The following is a 17,355-nucleotide window of genomic DNA, read 5'->3' on the forward strand; positions in this document are numbered from 1 at the left end:
GAAACTTGCCTTGGCGTACATGCTGGTGCAGAAAGCTAGAAGGATTGGAAACATATGTTTTCACTGCATGTAGGATTATGGTTTTGATAGATCTCTACCAAAAGGGGTTTACAATATAAAGACACACAAAGAGACAAATGAGGGTGGTGGAATAATTGACACCATGTTAAACGGGGGAAGAATATGTAATTATTAAAGTCACACAAAATTTGGTATTGTTACAGTATAAGGTGGATTCCAAACCAGGGGTAGCATACTTTTTAACCATGTGGGTTATATCTTTATCATCCTCCCTACCCTTCAGGCCAACTTTGACAGGTGGGAAGGAGGGGCCACATAGGAAAACCTGCTGGCAAAGCCACAGACAACAGGATTGAACTCTCCGCTCACCAGCAGATGAGCAGAGAGTTCAATCCTTCTCTTGGCAGGATTCTCGCTTGTCTCCATCGCTGCCATTTGAAAAGATCCCCATTTCTGGATTGGGGTTTTTGTGTGCACATTTGTTGTTGTTTAGTCAATTACTCATGTCTGACTCTTCGTGACCCCATGGACCAGAGCATGCCAGGCACTCCTGTCTTCCAATGCCTCCCGGAGTTTCGTCAAATTCATGTTGGTCGCTTCTATAACACTGTCTAACCATCTCATCCTTCTCCTTGTGCCATCAATCTTTCCCAACATCAGAGTTTTTTCACAAGTTCCTTACCTGTGGTTAGTTCAGCATCCCATATAAGAAACCTGTTTGATGTATGTTTTGCCTGCCCTACCCCCACCACCATGGAACATTGTATGAACATTCACATTCATTGCTGGATGGAAGGCTTCAGTATCAAGCATATCCTACCTTTCTTTCATCATGGAATCTGGGAGGCTCCCAGTTCAGAAACTGACCCATACCCAGGCCTGCTTAGCTTCAATGAGTTTGTGGTCACATGCACTTTTAGACCATACTCTAGAACCTTGTTTTAGATGTGTGAGAATGAGCTATAATTTGAGTGGACCTTATATAACTTCAGATGCAATGCTTCTCAGCATTTCATTTCACAAATTCAGTACTGAGTAATCAAGTTAAGAGATACGATGAGTTAAGACCAAGGAATATGCATGAATTTGTGAAATGCCCAAAAGGCATGAATGTTGTGACTCCTGGCAGCTTTCATATGCTTGCCTGTGGATGTTCTGTCTGGGACAGAGCAGATCAATAAACAGGATGTTGTTAATGTGGTCAGTGATTTTACTGTCTAACTAGTCAGCTGATTTTTGTTTTTTAAAAAGCTGCACAATTGATAAAAGAGCCTGACTGACATTATCTCACACAAACTATCCAACTCATAAGGTCTTGAATATATATATAATAGCAGTGCTTTTCAAGCACAAAAGAAAAACTCAAGATCTCTGGAAAAAGAGAAAAGTGTGTGTTTGAGAGAGACTAAAAACAAATACAACGAAAGAGTGTTATGAGAAATGATAGTTTATAGTACTGGGGTAATCTGGACATAAAGAATACCTCACTTTAAGACATTAGGCTGTTCTGAAGTGCAGTCTGTATGAGTATGTTACTGTGATTCCCTAGCCTACAAAGATAATATCCATTTATGGCTTTTATTATATATGCAGTACCTAAATATTTTAAATGTCCATCCTGTCCGTCGTGAACACTTACAAAGAGTAAATTCATTTCCGTTTTGTGTGAGGCTTATGTTTTAAAGAATGCAGAATGAAATCCTGAAGTTAGTATACATTATTGAACATATCTTTGTAAGCCACTTGTGGCTCCTTGACTCATGAGTTAACTGTTTTTTCTTACTCAGGGGATCTTGCAAATGTTCAGGCTGGAATACTTTATGACTCTCCGCTATTTTTCTTTGGTCTGGCTTTGATTTATGCAAACAGTAATTATAGGAGCTTTGTGCCTGTGTTCCATATAGGCTTAACAAGCTCATACACATTTTAATGTACTGACTCAAGCTAGGTTGCTTACATAAATTTAGGGTTTTCCCTAAACAAAATCTCAGCATAGTAAATATATATATATGCGAGTAAAAAACCCTTTGCTTTCCTTCTCTCTTCAGGCATCAGAAGGTGTTGCTTTCATTGGACCAGACATGCATGCTATTCAAGCAATGGGGGACAAGATAGAAAGCAAACTCTTAGCCAAAAATGCAAAGGTCAACACTATACCTGGTTTTGATGGGGTGGTCAAGGTAAGAAACATTTCAAAGATGTTTTTCATTTTAAAAGAATGCTTTCTGAGGCTTATTGTAAAATAGCAAAATCGCCATCAACATCACCCTTGGGGTTGGTGCAGTGATTGCTGGGTGTGCAGTGCCATTTTGGTTCATTCTTATAGCACCCTGATGGAATCAGTGTTGTTAAGTCACTCAGTCAATGACGGGCAGTTTTTGCCTTTGCCTCAACTCTGTGTCCCCAAGTGCAGTGGTTTGTTTCTCCTTCATGTAAATGGCCGCCATTCCCTAATATAAGAGAAAGTAACAGAGGCAGTGGGACACGGGTGGCGTTGTGGGTTAAACCACAGAGCCTAGGACTTGCCGATCAGAAGGTCGGCGGTTCAAATCCCCACGACGGGGTGAGCTCCCGTTGCTCGGTCCCAGCTCCTGCCAACCTAGCAGTTCGAAAGCACATCCAAGTGCAAGTAGATAAATAGGTACCGCTCCGGCGGGAAGGTAAACGGCGTTTCCGTGCGCTGCTCTGGTTTGCCAGAAGTGGCTTAGTCATGCTGGCCACATTGACCTGGAAGCTTTACGCTGGCTCCCTCGGCCAATAAAACGAGATGAGCGCCGCAACCCCAGAGTCGGTCACGACTGGACGTAATGGTCAGGGGTCCCTTTACCTTTACCTTTAACAGAGGCAGTCAGAACACCACTAGGCCTGACTAGAGGAGTTAAACCTTCTCCTTGCCCTTAAGAATTTAGCCTTCCCCTATCTGAGTCTCACTGCCTTTGGTTCTGTTTCTTGCTTGGCTAAAATGTGGTGGGTTGTTGGAAGACTCATATGCCAGCCTGGCACAGGAGTCTTGTTAGAATAAAGTTATAAACTCAAACTAAAAAGCAGCTGGTCCCTGGCGCCACACCCTTCCCTCGGCCAGCTTAGTCCTCTGAGGCCTTGGGCAAGTGTACACGGCTGCCCACCACTCTGCATGGGCCTGCTCAAATGGACTGTCTGTGAGTTGATCCAGGAATCAAAACGTATTGCCCAGGCTTGTGTAATAATATCCTCTTCACCATAAAGTTGCTCCAAACTGAAAGCCTGCTACCGTTTCCTTCTCGGGAGCTGGATTTTGGCAAAGGAAAAAAAATGTTTTCAAGGCTATCTCTACTATTTCCCAGTATATCGTTGCCGTAATAATGTGAATAGACCACTGCTGCTGAAGAGGCTTTTTATATTTCTTGGGAGATAATCAAATAGATCATGAGCAGCTTTCCTTTTATTTGGTGCAATATTGGTTTGCCACGTTCTGATGGGAATATGTGTCTCGTTCCCCAATGTCTTGACTCAAAATGCCTTTCGGTATGTTGGGGAATGTGACCTGTTCTTAAGATATGTAGGTGTGATCTTTCTGGCCTTGGGTCTGTCACCATCTCTCAGCGTAACCCACCTTTATAGAATTGTGAGAATAAAAAGAGGTCAATTGTTGGATACGGTCCAGAGCTGCTTTGAAGAATGCAGTAAATATGTGGTTTAAACTCTTGCAAGCAAAGCCTTAATGGTTTTTTGGATCATAGACACATGCTGAAATATAATATAATTTTTAATTTTACAAAATGAGAACAATGTTTGGTTTTAAGAGTAATATGCTAGTTATTTGTAGTTTTCACGCATGAGTACCAGATTTGGTTTACCAAATTATTGAAATGTCAGTGAATACATACTTGGGCTAGGATCCAAAGAGCCACACAACTTTGGGCTTCTTTTTCCTGGAACCACAGCTATCTATGCTGCATATCAAACCAGTCTTTGAATGTGAAGTTTCTTAAACAGCATATACTTAATTACATAGGGGCAGTATTTGAGGAGGGGGGGCATGGGAAGTCGATCATTCCACTAGTGGAATGCAAGTCTTTGAGTCTGCATCTTGAATCCCAAAGAAGTTGAATATTTTATGGAAGGTTTATGCTTAATTGTTTTAGCATTCTGAGTAGGTGCTTGAAAACTTTTAAGGGTCAGAAATATACTGGAAAAAATGCAAAAAAAATTTTTTATTGCTACCCCCCCAATATACACATACTCTGTTTTAATGAATATACAAATAACTTGGAATTAAAATAAACAAAATTGGTGACTTACAGCACAGTCCTGCACATGCTTACTGAGAAGTAAGCCCCACTGACTTCAATGGGACTTACTCACAAGTAAGTGTGCAAAAGAAAGTGTTATGCTCTTTCTATCTGTGCTGCTTTCTCACCCTGGTGGAGTGTGGCTAGTCATTGAAACAGCATCCTAAAAAGACTTCTTATGGTCAGAGTAAGCAGTGGTACTGCTTGGTGTCATGTGCTTTTGGACAAGGAGAGTTATAGTATTTGTTACTATTCTACAAAAGTGTGTATGGCCTAAATACAGTGGTACCTCGGGTTACATACGCTTCAGGTTACATACGCTTCAGGTTACAGACTCCGCTAACCCAGAAATAGTACCTCGGGTTAAGAACTTTGCTTCAGGATGAGAACAGAAATCGTGCAGTAGCAGCGGGAGGCCCCATTAGCTAAAGTGGTGCTTCAGGTTAAGAACAGTTTCAGGTTAAGAACGGACCTCCGGAACGAATTAAGTTCTTAACCCGAGGTACACTGTACAGTAAAACGGTTTGCTTAGTAGTTCCCCCTTTGCTTTGATGTTTTTGAAGGCAGCAAAATTGTAGGTCCTACCTTCTTTAAAAGTATTGTGACTTGGGAGGTGGGGAAGGAGGGGTTGCATCTAACATAGTTGTGTCAGTTGTCCTGGGATAATTTGCAGATTGCCTTCTTATGGGCCTGTAGCATGTACCAGTTACCCACTTGTTTGCAGGTAACTAAATGGGTGTGGGGGGGGGAAATGACCTGCTTTTGTTACTTTTATTTTAAAATTCTGTTTAGCAAATATGTGCCTGAATTTGCAAGAGAAAAGAAATGTAAAAGTTTCCTCCTTGGCTCTAATCGAGGCACTTCATCAGTCATCACTCTTCTTGCATTTTATTCAAGAGGCTCTAATTGTCTGCATTTGGCAGGTTTAACACTTCCTGACAGAGAGACTATTAAGGGGAAGTATTCTCACATAACTGTCACAGACAGGAACAAAGAACCTTCTGACTCAATGTGTGGAAACCACTAACATTCTTAAATGACCCTTTTCATACATTTTTTTATCCCTCTAAGCTAAAACTTGGAGCGTGTGGAGGTTGCAGGGTTGTGGAAAACAACAAGGTGTAATAAAACACTAAACGTTAATTTTATTCCCTTTTTTTGGTATGTGGACTTATCTTTGGCTTAAAAACAATTGTTTGGAAAATCTCATTAACAGATGTGCCTGCTTGAAGTAAAAAAAAAAAAGACTTAAAACTGATGTTGCTTTCAGGGCCGCTTTGAACTTAACAAGCACCGATTTGTGGAGCAGACTAGCTAATGAAAGGAAATTAAATTTTCTGACAACTTCCTGTACCAGCTTCCTTATTCTTCATTGGGCTCTTAGTAGGTACTATGAAGATTTTTGTTTTATTGTTTGGCAAAAAATGAGCCAGGTACGAACCCTCCAAAGCAATTTCTTTTCCCTTTTTGGGGAGAGGGAGCTCTTGTCTAGTATTTTTCTTTAGAAAAAGAAAAAGGGGGGGGGGGAAGGCTTTGAATGCTTTAAAATATCAGTTTTCATTTTAATGTTCAGAGGTTAGCCCCCATGGATTCAGCCTCACACAGCAGCTGGGGGTTTCCAGACATACAATCTACTTAAACCTTTTAAATGTATGTTACAGAGGAGTGCAAATATTAGCAAATTTGAATGGACTTTGAATTCCTGTAACAACTTCCAATGCTTAACATGTCATATAGTAATGCATAATGGAAAGACATTATTTGGGTGATGGGAAAGTTTACCAAATATATGGCATTCATTTTCTGAATGTCTTTTCTTTACTTGCTGCTGAGAAACTGAACTGTAACTGAGGATGTTTTTCACTTATACCTTACTAGGCTGCTTAAAAGAAGATAACATTGCATATCCCAAAGAGTGTGTGTTTGTGTGTATATGCATACACACACACACACACTACTGTGGTAGGTAGCGTATCTCTGAGGTCTGAATCAGCGGCTTTTTCTAGCCTTGCTATGTGATTCTTATTTTTTAAACTGGAAATGTCAGGGATTAGGAAGTTCCACATGAAAAATATGTTGTGTGTCTATTCAACGAATTAACCAGTGAGTGATTTCAAAGAAATGTGCCATCCCAACGGCATAAGATGCTTTTGCTTATTCCATTTATGTGTACACATTTATATACCACTATATCATAGATATCGCTGTTTATCCTTCATCATTATTTAGGCCATGCACGCTGTTTGTATTGATACATAATACTCGCCATCCACATGTCAAAATCCAGTGTTTGAATAATTGTAAAGTATAATGTTAAAGTTACCAGAAAAAACTTTTGAGTTTCTATCACTTAAAAATGCAACATTTATTGGCCTCTGTAATGAAGTGATTGTGTGTTTGAAGTGCTCTTCTGGAGTCTTAATATATGTTAAAAATTTCCGCTTCTGAAATATTAAAAAAGGGTGGGAACTCAGCAAACACCTATGTATACTGTGCTTTATTTGAATATTTCAGTGAATTTTTAGAAGACTTGTGTTTGACTGTGAAGCTTAGCCAAACAATAGAGAATCAACTCCCCCTGCTGACTGTATCCAGGAAAACATGACACACGTGTACCTGAAAAGACAGGAATAAGCTGACAGATGATATGTTACAATGCTATGATATTGACTTCTCTGTGGAACCATCTAAATTCTATAATTTAAATTCTGGCAACTTGAGAAATCCTTCTGTAGTCCTGCTGACTTTTCCTGTCAGCTGATTCTTTGCTACTTAGAGCCTGAGTATTATGCAGCGATGAGGTAAAATTTACATTCCACTTATGGTATTAATTTTGCATTCCTCTGAATGAAGCGGGTCAGAAGGTTGTAAAATCAAACATTAAATGAATCGGAGGAGACAGTAGCGCAATATACGACTGCCCTAGAGACACAGTGCAGTAGCTGATGGGATTAATGTTGGGTCTAATTTCCTGCTTTTACAGGATGCAGATGAAGCTGTCAGAATTGCAAGGGAAATTGGTAAGTTCTTAAATTGGCTATGGTGAGATTTGTATGCCTTTCAGAAGATGCTGTTGACTAAATTAACTGTGTAATAAGTAGTCCCTGTGGAAAAAAAATGATTTAAGTTTTAAAATTCTCAGTTGCCTTCAGGACTGGAAGAATCTGAGCATTAATGGTCTCTTTAATTCTTAATATTTTTGTGATATAGGCAGCATTTTAGAGGCTTAAATTGCAGACAGGATGCAAGCTTTCGTAATCATAAATCTGATTAAATGAAGGGTAGCATTTTGTGAGTTTATATGAAGGGGAAAGAGTAATTTTGTGCATAAGGTGCTAAGACATGGCTAATCTTTTATCAGGAGACTGATAGAATTGTGTTTATGCTGTTTGTTTTTGTAAATTAGGCTATGACCAGCAACCAATGAACCATACAATGTTTCACTCCCCAAACAGTAGAAGACTCCTCTGCCTCATATTATGCCCCTTCCAATCTTATTTGAGAAACCACTTTTGAAACCAGGACGTTTAAAAAATGGTGCAGTTATAGGTGCAGCTCTTCAAGAGGAGTGAAATATTTCACTTTGGAGTTCCTGAAGTAGTTCTTCTTAGGCACATTTTATTTTGTGAAATTGTAAGGTGGCCTGCGGAGTATGAACCTAATCAAACTTTGTCTTACTCTTGGCCAGTGTTTTGTGTGGTGGACAGTGTGCTGGAAGGTAGACCAGGGAGGCTGGGTGAAACTGATCTTTCAATTTAGAAGCTTGTTTGAGCCTTGTGTGGTTAAGGATGAATGATCAGTATTTAAAAGAATGCATTTTCGGACTGGAGTGTAATATAGGTCCGATTCAAACAAGTGACTGTCATGTGAAGGCTTGTTTCAAATAGCAAATAATCCAAACCATTCTAGCAAAGAACTACAACACCCTATGCCATTGCATCCCATCCCCTTCGTCTGCTACTATAAGACCCAATATAATGTCCTGAAATTGCTGCAGCCCTTATATGGTTGCATTTCATATAGCCAACCATGTAAGAGGTGTAAATCAAGCCAGTACTTTTTGGAGAAGGAAATAATGTGAGAGTGAATTGAATATAGTGGACTGCTTCCCTTTTTTCATATGCAGCAAGTTGTACCTTTCTCCCTTTTGTGTCTAGAAAAAGCCATTTCTGAGGGTTGCATTCTGATAAAGGGCAAGAGCTTGAAAGTCACCCAAGTAACCTTTTGTTAAGTTCATTTATATTCCACTTTTCCTGAAGCAGCTCACAATCAACTTTAGCATCATCAAAATACATAAGTTTTTAAAAATGTTAAAAATTATATCAGTAAAGGCAAATAAGAGAAAACCAACAATTTAATAAACATAGGATAAATTCAACATTACAGTTTAATAATCTAGACAGGGTTGTATCAAAAGTTAGACATACTCAGAGTAAGCCCGTTGAAATTAATAGACATGGCAAACTTGGGTCCATTAATTTTGATGAGTCTAAGTTAAACTTAGCTGGAAGCAACCCTTAAAAATAGAAATTTGATTCACCTCTGTACTTTATAACAGGCAAAACAATAATACCATCACAGGTATTAGTCTTGCTGTACTCCAAGAAGCCACAGCTTAAAAGCAATTGAGAGATGCAAGGTATTCTCAGCAGGCTAGGTTCAAAGATGGCTCCCCCATCTCTCCTTCGGAGGAGACTTAAAGCAGCAGAAAGGAAATCGTAAGTCTTCTTGCCTCCCGCCTCCAAGGTGTGCCTCTTCATAGAATCATAGTTACAAGGGACCCCAAGACTCCTCTGTTCCAACCCCCTGCTATGCAGGAATCATCACAGCTTAAGAATCCTTGACAGATGGCTATCTTACCTCTGTTTAGAAACTTTCAAAGAAGTAGAGAGAGACATACCATATATTTAATTGGCATACAACATGGGGGAAATGACCATTGATAGGTATATAAGGTTGTAATCGTAACCAACTGACATGGGAGCATGGGTCTAGCCAGGATTTATGTTGTGAGGGGCAGAATTGAGCTCTCTGTGATGCAGTCGGTTAGTTAAGCATTTTTATGTATTTACTTGGGCGGGTAGCTGCCCCCCCACCACTACATCCATGCATGGGACTAAGCACTACTGAATTCAAGTAGGACTTATGAGTAGATATGGTTAGGGTTGTGCTGTAGGACATTACCTCTAGAGTCTTATCTCAGGAGGGGGAAAAGGTAGATGAGTTTCTGGGTGGTTGCGGTAGATCACAAGGATTTATGACTCCCTGTTCTATGAAAAATGCCAGTAACCAAATGACTACCCCCCACTCATGCACACAAGTTATGATGCTGAAAATTAAGATAGCTGGGGAGAGGGTAGCCAAGAGTTAATTTCATGTGTGGAAGAACTAGTTCAGGTACTCAAGATAAATTCCTATGCAAATAGCACTTTAAGTGTGTATCTTTTGTACCTGGTTCTGGTTGCTGGATCTTGAGAGCCAAATAAAAAAATCAAATGGATCCTTCAAGCCTGAAGTACCTCCCTCTTCCATTGAATTCCAGTTCATTTTGGGGCTCCAGTTCAAAGTTCTGGACTCAGTCTCTAAGGCCCTAAAATGTGACTGGAACCACAGTATTTTTAAAGCCTTCTTTACAGTACGAAGCTTCCTTCTCCTCTTCCTCTTTTTTAAAAAACCATAATCCTAAATAATTATTAGTAGTATTGTTATGCTGTCTTCCTACCACCTTTTTAGGATTACAAAGCATTCCAAGGTGGTTTACAAGTAAAAAAGTAATTAAAAAAATGAAACCACACTAAAACATTATCAAAACCTGAGCTTACAAGATCCTTCCCACACTGCTGCTGCTGGCCAGCTCTGTGGTTGAAGCAGAGGGGACAGCCTTGCCAAAACCGGCTCTGAGGTCTTCTGTGTGATCTGCTGAGCAACTAAAGTCTCTTTGATCTGTCTTTTCACCATCTGGGCTTTGGATCTTGGGGATCTGGGACAAGACTTTCCTAGGTATAGCTATGGAACATCGTTCCCAAGGAGGCCTGCCTGACTAGTTTACCAATTGCTCTTTGATGAGGAGCAAAGGTGTGGCTTTTGGATTAAGTTAGTTGAAACAGTGCTACTGATTCTTTTCTTGGCTAGTTGCCCCTGCCTGTCATGTTCAGCTGTTCATTATATTTTTTATTTTTTTGAGATTGTGGAAACCCCCCCCCCAAATATAGCTTTCTTTAGGACTTTTTGACTGGAAGGCGACATATCCATACTTTAAAGAATGTGCAGTATTACCATTGTAGCTTTGATTTGCTGTTTATATCCACTTTTATTAATTTAATTTGATATACTGAAATTCAGAAGCTAGTTACCGTTAATGATAGTGTACTGGCAGTACCCTTCCCAACTAAGAGCTTTTTAATAAACCTATTGTTTTGTTCGCTGTTATTGGACATGTGGTCAGTTGTCATGTCTGTATGACTTACTGATCAAAGTCTGAACTCCTTTCTAATTGTTCCCCGCTGCTAGGCTACCCCGTCATGATCAAGGCTTCAGCAGGCGGTGGTGGGAAAGGCATGAGAATTGCGTGGGATGATGAAGAGACCAGGTGAGATGCTGTCCAAAATCTAGTTTTGATGAATACTGCTGTTTCCAAAACCCCATTAAACCACTGTGAGCTGACAGTCAAACAGATATCAAACAGCAGATTGAAATGCAACAGTTTCTGCTCTTGTCCCCTGGCATGTCTTAGCAGTTTTTTTAAACACTGGGGTTATACACGTATTCATTTTGACTGTAAGTTGAATTAAAATAATGTCTTATAAGAAAAAAAAAAGCCCAGTGATTTGTCTATGATTTCTAATTGCTAGTATTTGAAGCATGTTCTCTCTCCTCTCTCCCACTGTCCCATTCATACCCTGAAAATCTGCTCCAGAGACTTGGGGCCCCTCTGTAGCAGATTTGGGGAGGGTATGCGGGGAAGGGAATGGGATGTTTGGTTGTGTGAGCGGGATAATAATAGTAGTAGTAGTAATAATAATAATAATAATAATAATTTTTATTTATACCCCGCTCTCCCCAGCCAAGGCCGGGCTCAGGGTGGCTAACAAGCAATAATAAAAACAAGTTTAATGAATACAACTTAAAAACAAAAATACAACAATGAAAATATTGAAACATTAAAATATTAAAATGCAGCCTCATCACAGGAGAAGAAAGGAAAAAGGAAAAAGAAAGAGAGGGAGGGAATCAAATTGGCTCCAAGCCAAAGGCCAGGCGGAACAACTCTGTCTTACAGGCCCTGCGGAAAGAAATCAGATCCTGCAGGGCCCTGGTCTCACCAGGCCGGAGCCAGTGTTGAAAAGGCCCTGGCTCTGGTTGAAGCTAATCTAACTTCCTTAGGGCCCGGGACCACTAGGGTGTTGCTATTTATGGACCTTGAGGCTCTCCGTGGGGCATACCGGGAGAGGCGGTCCTGTAGGTACTAGGCCGTGAAGGGCTTTAAAGGTCAAAGCCAGCACCTTAAATCTGACCCTGTACTCCACCGGGAGCCAGTGCAGCTGGAAAAGCACTGGGTGAATATGCAGAGACCCCGTGAGGAGCCTCGCTGCTGCATTCTGCACCCTCTGGTGAAGTGAAGGCCCAAGACAGGTGTTGATCATGATGTGAGGTGCACACAGGTGGTCTGAAGCGAGCGAGCGAGCTACCACCATTCCTGTGGAGCCTCCTTTTATTGAGACAAACATGCAAGCTAGGCAAATACATTTTTGGGCTGTGACCTTTACACATCTTCCGTCCCGAAATCGTGGGGTGGTACAGAGCTATTTTGGCTCCTGTTGCACAGCGTCATTTTCCCCTTGCTCAATGTATGACGTAGGAGACAAAAGGTCTCTAAGGAAAATGTTACAGACAGGACACTGCTGACTTCTGAGACTGCAAAAGGTCAGACATGGGTGGAACGATGTACAGACAGTTGTGGCTTGTCTGGGGGGGGGGTGTTTCCCTGCACCCCAAGGTCACGCGTGCAGGCAGACGTGGCTGCCTGCTGGTGGGGAAGTGTGCTCCCTCCGGACCCCACTCCCCACTCCGCGATATCCCTACACTCTGGAGTTTCTGGGGCAGCTTCAAGGGCAGCCCTGTGTAGAGCGAACTACAGTAGCCAAGCCTGGAGGTGACCGTTGCATGGATCACTGTGGCTAGGTCGGGGTGGGAAAAGGTAAGGGTGCTTCTTGTTCAGTGTTGGATATACAACCCTTAGCCTTAAGCAGCTTCGATGTAAAAAAGTTTATTTAACATTTTTTTTAAGAGAGAGGGAGAGACATATAAATAGTGACAATCACATCTTGTGGTCATGAATGCTGTGAATCAGTTATTCATAGGTATGATGTGATCCAGGTGCTCAGTGGTGCTTCTGAGTCCTGTCCTTTCCAAAGCTTCACGACCCCCAAAACAAGATTAGTCTGCAAAGTTTCTTATATAGCACATCAGGGTAAACAATACTTTAAGAAGTTCCGTGCACATGTTTGCAAGCCCATGCTTGTGTTTGGAGTTGCTGTCTGGCTTGCAAGCATGGCTTTAACATTCATGGGGTAAAGAACTCTAAGTCAGCAGGGCAATATTTAAATACAGTGGTACCTCTGGTTAAGTACTTAATTCGTTCCAGAGGTCTGTTCTTAACCTGAAACTGTTCTTAACCTGAAGCACCACTTTAGCTAATGGGGCCTCCTGCTGCCGCCGCGCCGCCGGAGCACGATTTCTGTTCTCATCCTGAAGCAAAGTTCTTAACCTGAAGCACTATTTCTGGGTTAGCAGAGTCTGTAACCTGAAGCATATGTAACCTGAGGTACCACTGTACTTTAGTTACCCATTGTTGAGCATGATCCCTTCAAAAGGCTAGAAAAGGCTAATCCTTCATCCTATGGGCTTGTTTGCATGCCACAGTAAACCTTAAGCCATGTTTTATTGTGAATTTACCTCAAATTTGCCGGGGCTTCTTCCCCTGTACAGTGTCAATGCAGCTGAAACAAACCATAGTGTAGCTTGTTGTGTTGTCCAAACCTGAACTGTGGTTTGTTTCTTTGTTTCACCAACCCATGAGACTGAGATTAACCACTTCACCACATTGACATTTGTTCTTGGTTTAAGTGCTGGACTATGACCTGGGAGATGAGTGTTCAAATTCCTAATCAGCCATGAAGCTCACCAGGTGTTGAAATGAATGTAACATACCGGTAATACTTTTACATGACCAAAGTTATTAAGTGGCTTTAAAATGCTGGGGGAAGGGGACAGTGGATCGGGAATTCTCCAAATAAAGACTGCTGTAAACCAGGGTCAACAAATTTTAATTACACATGCTAATTTTCATTGACTGAAAGGCTCAGACACGCCCAAGATCAACAGCTAGTGATGTTTGCCTTGTTTGTAGAAAGCCCCAGAGTTCCTATTCACTGTTTATCTCTGTTTTGTGCCAGATGTTCATCTCACTGGTGCTTTAGTGGCTTTGCATTTGCATCATTTCCTCACTCGGCAGACCACACAGCACAGTAGGACGGAGCAATTTGGCATCCCAAGAAGGAAAAAGGGAGCCACTTTTAAATTGGTTCCTAAATAATTTAGTGGGATCTCCTCATTGTATGTATTCACAGGTTTTTTTTAAAAATTTTGATTTTATTTTGACAAAGTAATAATCATAAATAAATAAGAATAAAAATGTGCACCGAGACCATTCCATTGTAACTAATCCAACCTCCCAGAATTTCAACACCTACCTCTTCCAATGGTTTGACCCCTTTCCGTTTTAACAGTACAAATTCTACAAACACCCTCCATATCTCCTCAAAATCATTTCTCCTGCATATTCCTCGTCTTACCTTAATGACACATGTTAATTTAGCATTACTAGCTATATCTCACACCTCTTTATACCATTCTTCCATTTTATATTCTGTTGCCCCTTCCACTTCCTAGTTTATAATAATCCAAGCAGCTGTCAATAAATTTGTGAGCAAGTCCTTCATAGCCTGTGAACCTTCCACCCCAATGCTACCTCAGGACTACATATTCATAGTTTTCGATGGTGTGCAGAAGCTTAAGTGTGTGTGTGTTGTGCTTTATCTGCTTGGCTTGTTACCTTTTTAATTACAGTGGTATTCGGGTTACAAACACTTTGGGTTACAGACTCCGCTAACCTGGAAGTAGTACCTCGGGTTAAGAACTTTACCTCAGGATGAGAACAGAAATCGCGTGCCAGCGGCATGGCGGCAGTGGGAGGCCCCATTAGCTAAAGTGGTACCTCAGGTCAAGAATGGTTTCAGGTTAAGAACGGACCTCCGGAACGAATTAAGTTCGTAACCAGAGGTACCACTGTATGTTGTAATGTAAGCCATGTTGGACTTCAAAAAAGATGAAGTAAAAATATTTTCAATAAAGGTGTGGGATTTGTGATGGCGAGCTGTGTTCTGACGGAGAGCCCGGCTTTGCCCAAGTGAGTGGAAAAACTTATCACTGGCAGTAGCAAGTAGCAGAAAGCCCCCAAACAGGGATTTTGAGGTGGGGCTAAACAAAATCTGTTTTGGATTAACACTGCCCCTTAACACAGTTTATGCTTGAAGAGTTGCCATATTGGGTGGTTTACGCAGAGGGGCTGGGGCACATACGCAGTCCCTGTCCCCAATGTCTTCATGCCTGTGTGTTGGTCTCAGACATTGGTGCTGGGGTTCTTAAGAAAAGGGTGCTTCTTCATCCTGGTTTTTTAAAAAATTACCATTTTTATTTTTGCCTGGCTTTAGATAAGATGCCTATCAATTTCCTCTCAAGATCAGTGTGATTCATAAATTAATTTACTTGGTAGCCACATGGATCTAACATAAATCAGTTTTCATCATTATACAAACATGGCACTGTAACGTAGGCAAGAACACGAGCATTTAGTTGCACAGATTTCTATTTTTCAGAGGGTTAATCACATTCATTTAAACCTTTTGAGGAAAACTGCCGTAAGGTGTCAGAGTAGGCATAAGGCAAGCTACGTTCTCTTCTTACTTTCTTCTTACTTGTTGTAGTGCTGTGCCAAAATGGAAAATATTTGTAGATCATTTTTCAGCCATCCATTCTTTTTTGCTTCCCAAGGGCATGGTGCAGTTGTCTCTTAACCTTTTCAAATTATAGGCCTAACTTTAGCACCGACAGACAACAATAGGATCCATTTATTATTTTTTCTTAACATACGTGCACATCTCTGTCTTTCTTCCTCTCTTCTTCTCCCCCCCCCCCCCCAAAAACTTTTTGGCTTCTGTTCTCTCGTATTTTCATCTTCTCTTAAAATGTAAACAATGAGGAAGGTGGTGATGCAGCTGTTGCAACCCCTATATAGTACAAGACATGACCCTGATTTGGGTCATGCCACACTACTTGTAGACCAGTGCCTTAATGGAAATGTTAAACATCTTGATCCCATTGAGCAGCCATAACTGCCCTTGCCTTAGTGTACAGATGGAGTCATCTGGTTATTCTATTTGTGCTTGCATCCTTCCCTCCACCCCAAAAGCAGAGCTGGGCCAGTTTAAGACTTTCTGAGGACATAGAATGATGGAAAAATCACTGTGGGGCTGTTGCAAGCTGTATTCCCTCCCTTCCCTTGACAAGTGCAGGCCAAGTTTAAAGAGGCAAATGGAGACAAACAGAACTGAAAATAAGTATTAAGACTTAGTTTTGGTTAAGCGCATACATCTAGGCTTCAAAGATTTATGGATTATATAATTAAGCATATTGATTTTAAGAAAACAACAAACAAAGCACTGTAATCAATAGTTTTAATTAACTCATGCATCAATTAACTAAAGTCACTTATACATGTTATCTAACAAAATGCTTATATAGAAGAAAGCCAAAGAATTAAACCACTTTCATTCTCACAGTTTAAGTAGCACTGGATCTAATGATGCCAAATGTTTGTAAATAGGTATGATAAAGAGTTTTAACAATTAAGTAACAGATAATTGGGTGATTGCCTCAGATGTTCCTAAATTGAAAATAAACTAAAGTACAAGAATTGCCTCTAACATGCTGATAAATTTTAAAATAAAAAAGTCATCTGAAATGTTGCTTTGTTACATACTTTCTTTTTTTAAAAACCCTTGTTATAGATTGGTAGATTTCCAAAAAACTTTCTGTCACAGGATGTTGCCTGCGTCACTAAACCATGAGTTACTGCTATGTATATGAACTAGAATGAGCCCAAATGATGCTTTGGGCTTGTATCTTGTTCCCCTTTTCCTACACAGCTGGGAAAAGGACTTTAGCAAAGAGTTTAGTTTCACTTTCCTCTAATGCTGAATTGTCTTTACATACAAACGAGAGATCATGATTTAAAACAATCATGGTTTCTTGTTGTCAAATGAGCCTCCAGAACTCTGGGAATGACCAGTGACAATCAAACTGAGATATAATGGTTCAGGTGATCTCTGAGGTAGCCTGGAGTGGTAGTATAAGGTTAGTATAAACATGTTGGAGCAAAATCAGATCAGATCTCTACTCCAGCAAATTCAGATAGGTCTCATAATCTGGGGAACCAGGTTCGCGTCTCTGCTCCTCCACATGCAGCTGCTGGGTGACCTTGGACTAGTCACACTTCTTTGAAGTCTCTCAGCCCCACTCACCTCACAGAGTGTTTGTTGTAGGGGAGGAAGGGAAAGGAGAATGTTAGCTGCTTTGAGACTCCTGAAGGGGAGTGAAAGGCGGGATATCAAATCCAAAGTCGTCCTCTTCTTCTTCTTCTTCTATGACCAGAAAGAGATTTGGGGATTGTGGACAAGCTATGCAACACCAACTTGGTGCGATGGCAGTGAAGAAGGCCAATTCTGTGCTAGGGTTGATTTGAAAACAGACTGAAAAGACAACGGGCTTAGGCAAATTTATGTTACGGGCACATTTGGAAAACAGTTCTAGTTTCCTGGCCTAAAAAAAAGAAAAGAAAAAGAAAAAAGGTGCAGAGCTGAAAAAGGTGCAAAAGAGAGCCATCAACTTGATCAAGGGGTTGGTGTTCCTTCCCTCTGAGGTAAGGCTATGAAATTTGTCAGGT

The 17,355-nt window shown here is 40.8% G+C and overlaps 1 protein-coding gene across 1 annotated transcript in view; it reads left to right on the plus strand.

Moving 5' to 3' along the window:
- Positions 1-17,355, plus strand: part of PCCA (propionyl-CoA carboxylase subunit alpha) — a 223,243-nt gene that overhangs the window by 55,886 nt on the left and 150,002 nt on the right. Inside the window, exons 7-9 of the mRNA XM_083610671.1 lie at positions 2,070-2,201; positions 7,276-7,312; positions 10,803-10,881. Coding sequence (XP_083466797.1) covers positions 2,070-2,201; positions 7,276-7,312; positions 10,803-10,881 — 248 coding nt within the window. The remainder of the gene's footprint in view (positions 1-2,069; positions 2,202-7,275; positions 7,313-10,802; positions 10,882-17,355) is intronic.

This window comes from Podarcis filfolensis (assembly GCF_964270895.1).
Source record: "Podarcis filfolensis genome assembly, chromosome: 4".
Lineage (NCBI taxonomy): Eukaryota > Metazoa > Chordata > Lepidosauria > Squamata > Lacertidae > Podarcis > Podarcis filfolensis.